Below are 8,135 nucleotides of genomic sequence, written 5' to 3'. Positions count from 1 at the left end.
CCAGTACCAGGCATGTCCTCCAATCAGCAGGCCTCCTCCCTCTGCCACAAAGTTTTGGATTTCCTCCAAATGCTCAGTGATATACGCTGTACACACAAACACGCTGAGGTCTTTCCTGAAGTTTGTCTTCTCGCACTTCAGCCCTGACTCACTCAGAACTTTGAGTGCAGGATCCACCATGACACCAACAACCCCTTTGCGCCCTTCATCCAACCAGTGAATGGCGTTTCTCCAAAATGGAGCCATGCTCTAAAATGAAAGGAAAGCAGCAACAAAGGCTGTCATGTGTATGTGTGATATACAAAAAAGTCCAATCAGCATACAGTTCATTTTCTCACTTTTTTCCACTCTGAGGTTTATTACATAACCTCATTAAAGTAAGTGTTTTTTTGAATTTGAAAGTTGTTTTGCCAGTACTCCATCACACTTAAACCCTCCACCACACTGATTGTGATTGTGACAGACTGCTGGTGGAAACAAATGTCGTGTGACACAAATGCATTTGTAAATGTACAACATGAATAAATTCTTATGTGTTGATTTTGACTTAGAAGGTCTTAAAATTTCAGAGTTATTTTTCAGAGCAACTATACCTCAAATTTCAGACATCCTTCATGTGTAACCGCAATGACCCGTCCTCGCCCGTAGTAGGCTCCTGCCAGGAATGGTCGTCCATCTTCTGTAGTGCCGATGGGAAAGGCTAGTGGGCTGTGGACTAGAACCTCAGAACACAGATACTCAGAGGGGAGGTTGAATTCTGAAACCCCCTGGAGTAAGAACTCCAAGTCATCCTTAAAATCCCTGCCTGTCCTGTATTTAAAAGGTCAAAGAGGAACAGGAAAGACAATACATCAAAGTGAAATCAGAGTCTTTTTACTAAAAATCTGTTGTTGTTGTTTTGTTTTTTTACCTTATTTGTCATTATGAAATTAAAGTGTAAAATGTTTAATCTCTAAAATCAATGTCCTCAAAAAATATATTAATGTTGTAAAATAACAATTCAATTGAATTTAACTCTAAATTGATTCTACATTTGATCAGTAACTGACAAATAAATAACATTTGCCAAAATTAAACAAAAAAAAGCTGTTTATGAAAAAATAGGAAACTTTAAGCCACATTATTTTTTAATCTCAATTTTTGAAAACTACACAAAGTGTGTACTAGGACAAAAAAAATTTTTTTTTTCAAATAATAGATCAAATGTATTATTTCATTATAATTAAAAAATTCCTGTGATGGACTCATGGAAAAATGTAAGTTGAATTGATGGACAAAACAAGGAGGAAAGAAGAAAAGGAGAAAAAAATATTAAATGTATGATGTTGAATTGTGAGTTATAAAATAAAAAAGTTTGATTTACTTCAAAAATGAGCCCACAAAAAAAAAGAGAAATTGTTTAAAAGGTCTGTGGCAGTAGACTGTGTTTCTCTTTAGAGAATCCAAACACAGACACTTCGGGGAGGGACAGCATTTAACAAAAAACATGCAGTTTATTGAAGGCAGAGCACGAAAGTACAAAGTAAGAGAAACCAAAACCAACAGCTAAACTAAACTGGGAAGAAACTAAACTAGGAGCAAGGGTTAGACAAGCGTCTTAGAAAATTTATTCCTGGATAATACAATAAAAAGTAAAACTAATGGGAAAAAAAACTTTATATAAAATTTTAATTTTTATAAAAGCTATTTCTACTTAATAATTAGGTAATGCAAAGGAATAGATTCAATGCCAAATTTCACTTTAATAAAATTGTATCAAACAAGAGAGAAAAAATGTTTTCACATTAAAAGTTATTATCTGAAAAGTGGAACTTCTAGAAATCTGCAGTAAAACAGAACTCTAGCATATACTCACGCTAATGACATCCAGGAGGACGAGATCTGAGGGTAGACGGGCAGGTTCTCCGCCTCACCATAACGCTCAGTGAAGTAGATTCCTGCCACTCCCGACACTTTATTCCCATCAAACTGATGCAGTGTGTTCTCTTTGGGGTGATTTGCAGCCCAATTCCACGCCTGTCCAGCTATCAGCACCCCTCCTCCAGCTTTCAGAAATGCCACCAGGTCTTTTGGGTCTGAGCCCACGCTGTAGGCATCGGTCACATAAACGCCAACTCCCAGTCTGTCACTGAAGGCTCCCACAACTTCTACTTGGAAGCTGGATTTTTTTAGGCTATTAGCAGCTGCACTGACATTTCTGTGCACCCCTACAGAGAGGTTATCAGATCCATCACCTCTCAGCCAGGTCAGAGCATTTTCTACCAGAGCAGGAAAGGCTTTCAAGTAGCCCTCATGACCCAGGACCACAATCCTTCCACTGCCGTACAGAGAGGCAGCCATCAGCACCTGACCTCGGCTGTTCATTGCTAAAGGAAAGGCATGGTCTCCAATCAGGACCAGGTCACTGGGAACACAGGGTCCCTGTAGGTCCAGCTCCTTCAGGCCTCTCATCAGGGAGGCGTAGGCCTCTTCATGTTTGATTTTGAATGACTGGTTAGATGACATAGTGTAGAGGATTTATACTCTGTAGACTGATGAAGAAGGTGAAGGTTAGGATGCAGGAAAAAAGGTTTTTAGCACATCAGCTTTAATAGTTTTTCTTACATATATGTATGCCAAGCTAAGTTGATGGATTTAAAAAAGACTCACTTAACATAAAAATAAAAATATTATTCTTTTGTTAAACATCAAACCTCAAAGCAAATTTTCAAACTGTAGGTGGTGAGAAAATAAAAAGCTGTTCTCCACTGATCTCATTACAACCGCACACAACTTACTTTTACTTACAAAAACTTACAAAAACTTTACTTTTGTCTTTTTGGTTACCTGAACGTTGCCTTTCTGTAGTACAACAGCTTTAAAGAAAAACACCAGGAGCTCTACCAGACAGGACAGGAGAAGGAATGTAAAAAGAGCAGGGAAAGGTGATGTTTATATCAGAAGATATGACAAGAAGAGGAGGGACTTTAGGGAGGACAAACAAGGAAATAACTACTGATGAGAGACAGCTCCTTTTATGTAAGTATGTATATAAATGTACTCAATTATATTCCGTCACAGACCGATGTGTTAGTTTTCTTTGCTATTTGAGTTCAGACTTGTGTTTGTTTTGTTTCTGTAAGACACAGAAAGTTCTTCACTCAGCACAAATACTGTGCAATCTTTAACTCATCATATACACCTTTATCATCAGAAGTTCACATTTACAATTGCAGTCCGCATGCCTCGAAATCAAACACACATGCCAAAGCAAGTTGAGACAGATTACCACTGGCTTTTGAGCTACTTGACAAAAAAACAAGTACTCCCCCTTTTGGCTCAGGCTTACTGATCATCACTGTGACCTCAGTGCACAGGCTGGTGGGTTTTTAGTTACTGAAGACAACTTGTCTTGACAAAGCCCCTCTTTGGAAACAAATGAGTTCCTAAACTATTTCCCTGCAAGCACTACATTTATAACATTAACAACAGAGTAAGTTATTTTTGTATTTGAGTCTGTGTGAATGTGTTTTAGAGAGCCTGCCCCTTTCCTCTTGGATGCCCCAAGTGCTCTTTTCGTGAGGCGTTTTTATTCATTTATTTATTTATTAAATGTGTGTGTGCATGTAGAGCAGGGGTCCCCAACTCCAGGCCTCGAGGGCCAGTGTCCTGCAGTTCTTAGATGTGTCCTTGATCCAACACAGCTGATTCAAATGGCTAAATTACCTCCTCAACGTGTCTTGCAGTTCTCCAGACACCCTTGCCCTTGTGAATCAATCCCTTGCCAACCAAGGAGGCATCTGATGACACAACCTGGTGACAAAGGATTGGGACCAGAATGCTCTTTTCATATTGATTAGCCCTTCCCACCAATGGGGAGTTACCTGCAACCTACACATCACAGTAATCTGGTTTTCAGGTGCTTCTAAGCCAAAGGGCAAAGTCCCAGTCCAAAGAGATATTGCTGAACACGACACATGTTCAGAAGAGCCAGTGGGAATATGTATACTGTTGCTGCCATTAGCCCCATGTTGCAGAAGGTATGGGTATAACCTCCAGGTCACTCGTGACACCAACTAAATCTGGAACAAGCAAGTCCTGAGGGTGGCATATCTCACAGGGGTTAACAATAAGGTCCCTCTCCTGGCATCCAGCCACATGTATAAGAATTCTGTGGCTTGAATGGCCTTAAGTCTGCTTTTCCTCGTGTCTAGGTTCTCTAAGTGCTGTGGCACTGCTCCTCTGAAAGAGCATTCAAGCCAGCTGTCTGCATAACTCCGACCAGTGATGGGCTTTAGAAGGCTTAACATACTGCCTGAGCACCAAATCCTTCAGATCAAGAACCAGCTGTACTGAAGATAGTCAGGAAGACCCAACCCTGTCATTTTCCAAACAGAATTGCCACTGAGATGACACTCTATATTTGTGCAGGGAGAAATCCAAGAACAATTTCAAAAATTGGAGATTAGTATGTAGCATCATTTGACCATGACCAGCATTTTCACTTGTTTATCATAACTTCCTAAACCACACATTTCTGAGAGAGCCAGAGAGAACCAAAACAAGCAAAAACAACAAAATAACAAACCCCTCCCAGGTCACAGTCCCAAAGTCAGACCGCGCATCCAATGCAATAAAAAGAAAACGCCACAAAACAGTCTCAGGTGGCCCCTCACTACAACAAAAGAGTTCAGGTGGCCTACCTCGGGTCCCGTGATGGCAGTAGGACGCTTTAGGTGGCCGATCTCGAGTCCAGTGGCGGCGGCGTTGCAGCTCCGGCGGGCTGCCATGGGTCCGGCAGCAGCGGCGAAACAGTTCCGGTGGCCTGCCACTGATCCAGTGGCGGCGGCGCTGCTCCTCCGGCGGCTTGCCCCGGGTCCAGTGGCGGCGGCGCTGTAGCTCTGATGGCACGCTCCTCCTGAGGGGAAAGTGTGTGTGTGTGTGTGTGTAATGGTAACAAAACTTGTACTCACTGCTGTAGGCTTCGAGACAGCACCAACCTCTTTAAGTATGCTGCAATAGGTCTAGACTGCTGAGGGAGTCCCATGATACTTCTTCAGCCACCTTTTTCACTTACTATGTGTTTATACACCTCTGCGTTTAATTATTCTTCAATTATTCAAGCGCCTTGAGGCGACTGCTGTTGTGATTTGGTGCTATATAAATGAAATTGATTTGAATTGAATTGAATCTCTGGCTCTCTTCCACAGCATATCTTGGTCCTGTCTTCCTACCCTCATCCCAACCCCTCGCAGCAGATGGCCGATTTTCCCTGAGCTTGGTTCTGTTGGAGATTTCTTCCTATTAAAAGAGTTTTTCCTTCCCACAGTCACCAAAACGCTTCCTCATATGATTGTTGGATTTCTCACCTTTTTGTATTACTGTATACAAAAGGTATTTTATAAATTTCAGGTTCTGTATTAGGACCAATACTACTTATGTTACTCCTATTTAGGCAGTATTATTAGAAAACACTGCATACATTTGCATTGCTTTGCACATGACTCTTAACTGCATATACCCATGAAACCAGATGACACAAAACTAATTAACTAATTGTCAGAGTTCTCTCACTTTTTTGTATTATTGTATACAAAAGGTATTTAAGTCCATTGAAGTGGTTTGCGTCATATGTATCTAATAGTCTCTAATTTGTCCTTATAACTAATTATTATTTTACACACACACACACACTCACATCTGTGTTTGCAAAGGTAACAAACCTTGTACTCACCGGGCGAAAAAGAGGAACAGCAAGGGGTAGCAACACATCTCATTAGACCAGCCACTAATAAGATAAGAATGCCCCAAGAACAATGTGAAGTAGATAGGATTGCTAATTATTCATGTTACTTGGAATATCTCGGTGCAGAAGAGGTCCTTGAATCTCCTTGTTGTTTTCTTTATTGACAACAATGAAAGCAGTAAAAGAACTGCTCACTCCTGATTGGACACTCGGCTGCACCACCTTCTTTTTTACTTCTTCTTTTTTCTCATTGTTTTCTGCTTCCATCTCTAGCAAGCAAATAAGAGTCCGAGCAGCTAACCTGTGGACTATTAAGCTACAGACAAGAGAAAATATTGGTATGGTGACATGGTCACAATTACCATGTAATTATCATGTTACATGCAAAGTGAACTATTGTAAAGTTATTATCTAATAATTCCAGTGGATTAACAGCTCATTTACCCAGTGTTCTCTGCAGGTCTGAGACTGAAGTGCAGCTGGTTCTCAGAGGGATGACCTGCCAGGCTGTACTTCAGCGTCACACAGCCCTCTGCTGCCTCTGAGCTCTGACACAGAATTACAGTGTCAAACCAATTTCATCTTTTCGAAACATAACAAGCATAAACACAGAGATCTACACTGTGAGAAGATGGTGCTGCTACCTGTCCAGTAAGCTGGGCATAAATCAGTGACCTTTGACCCTGGAAAATGGTTGTGATTGGTGGAGAGAGGACAGTGATAGTGGATCCCTTTGGTAAATCCCATGTAACAGAAACATCTTCCACAGCTGGTTGCAGGAAAAAATTGCTGCGACTGCATCACCTGATGAGAACAAAAACTGAAATCATATCTTCTATCCAATAAAAAAAAAAAAAAACACAAATCATTTTTTGCTGTAATTGTTATGACTCATTGTCTTACTTTTGGTTCCTGTTAGTCCCTGTGATGAACTGAGCATGACCTCCTCCTTCCTTGGCCATCCCATTGATGAGAGCAGAGCTGGCCCCTTCCCCAATCCCAAAAGAGAAACACCTGCAATACAACAGCTGTTTTTAAAAGACACAGGTTTGATACGCAGCACATGTCGTCATCTTTTTCTTCTTTTACCTGTGGGAACCTGAATTCTTCTTAACCAGAGCGATCACTTCTTTGGTGTTCCCCACCTCTCCATCAGTAAAGACAAACAACTAAAGAGGAGAGTTTACACACAGTTTTTCATCTACAAGAGCTGAAACACAACTCTCTGATATGTAATCAAGTATGCAGTCAGTAAACTGTTTTAACCAGTAAAAAAAGAGAAGAAGCTTTAAGCAAGACTGAGAGGAACAGTAGGAGCCACTCAACAGATCAACTCGTGTATAATTAGCAGATTATATGAGACTGATACAGGGCTTGGTTCATGGTCAACTTAAATGTTGGAGTAATGAATGAGAAAAAAGGAAGGACTAAGGATGACATCATTAAGGCGTTGTGTGTGTTTGTGTGTGTGTGTGTGTGTGTGTGTGTGTGTGTGTGTGTTTATAAGTAGTTTTAAACCTTGTGATCCACAAAACAGCATAAGAGTAAAAGATGAACTGACTGCCTTACAGTCAGTGCGGGAGCAGTGGCTTCGCTCATGCGTGATTCATTTGCAGTTTGGACTCATAGGTGTGAACATCTCCTGCCCTGATAGCAGCTGAGGGAGGACTATCCTCCACCCGTGAGCGCTTTGGCACGGGCGAGGTGCCCACGGCAGCACCTGCTGCTTGTTGAGAGTAGGAGCAATACACGCTTTCACGTTAAAAGTCATCATAAATAAGTTTCCAATAACAATAGAAAAAGTCACCAGATTTGTCACTAGTTGCTTTTTTAGTTCACTGAGAGACTGAGAGTACCGAAAAGCACCACTGAACGACACAGGAAATCTTTCCTGCCTGTGGCCATCTCCCTGTACAACGCATCCACTTAACACACTGGTTACTGCTACAACTACACATGTTTCTTTTCCAGCTATTTATTAATGACTGACTTATGTATATATATATATATGTATATATTGTACTATTCTTAGTTAGCGTATTGTCTGTCTTGTTAATGTTGGTTTATGTTGGTTTATAATGGAGCACTGTAACAAACATATAATTTCCCCCAGGGATCAATAAAGTATTCTGATTCTTTTTACTTCTCTAAACATACTTTTCACATCTCAAAATCCTGAAGAGAAAACGTAGATGCTAAGAAGTAAAAACAGATAAAGGCTGTTCTAACAATAACTGAGATATGAAGACAGCTCATCACTTTTTCTGTTTTCATGCTTTCTGTTGTTATGGCATAAAGTTAAAATACTTTGGTCATTAAAAAACAAACCTTCTAGGATTAGATGTGTGATGGTGTAATGTCGTTTAGTTTATTACAGTAAAATTGTGAATCTATTTTTGTAAAATAATTT

The 8,135-nt window shown here is 40.5% G+C and overlaps 1 protein-coding gene and 1 long non-coding RNA gene across 2 annotated transcripts in view; both read right to left on the bottom strand.

Moving 5' to 3' along the window:
• Positions 1-4,745, bottom strand: part of LOC102216021 (TRPM8 channel-associated factor homolog) — a gene marked incomplete at its 3' end in the record, with an annotated part of 6,878 nt that extends 2,133 nt beyond the window's left edge. The window contains exons 1-5 of the mRNA XM_013908028.1: positions 4,683-4,745; positions 2,827-2,879; positions 1,856-2,531; positions 594-810; positions 153-249 (exon numbers count right to left, since the gene is read on the bottom strand). Coding sequence (XP_013763482.1) covers positions 153-249; positions 594-810; positions 1,856-2,505 — 964 coding nt within the window. The remainder of the gene's footprint in view (positions 1-152; positions 250-593; positions 811-1,855; positions 2,532-2,826; positions 2,880-4,682) is intronic.
• A 992-nt stretch (positions 4,746-5,737) lies between these two features.
• LOC102215830 (uncharacterized) lies at positions 5,738-6,903 on the bottom strand. The gene is made up of 6 exons (XR_312478.2): positions 6,815-6,903; positions 6,629-6,739; positions 6,370-6,529; positions 6,170-6,273; positions 5,833-6,041; positions 5,738-5,767 (listed from the first exon to the last, which is right to left on the bottom strand). It is a non-coding gene; the product is annotated as an uncharacterized LOC102215830 (long non-coding RNA).
• Between the last annotated feature and the right edge of the window lie 1,232 nt (positions 6,904-8,135).

The sequence above is a fragment of the Pundamilia nyererei genome, unplaced genomic scaffold, assembly GCF_000239375.1.
Source record: "Pundamilia nyererei isolate P.nyererei 1_Seehausen unplaced genomic scaffold, PunNye1.0 scaffold00842, whole genome shotgun sequence".
Classification (NCBI taxonomy): Eukaryota; Metazoa; Chordata; class Actinopteri; order Cichliformes; family Cichlidae; genus Pundamilia; species Pundamilia nyererei.
The sequence above is the reverse complement of the archived record's forward strand: the minus strand, read 5'-3'. Positions and strand labels throughout refer to the sequence as shown.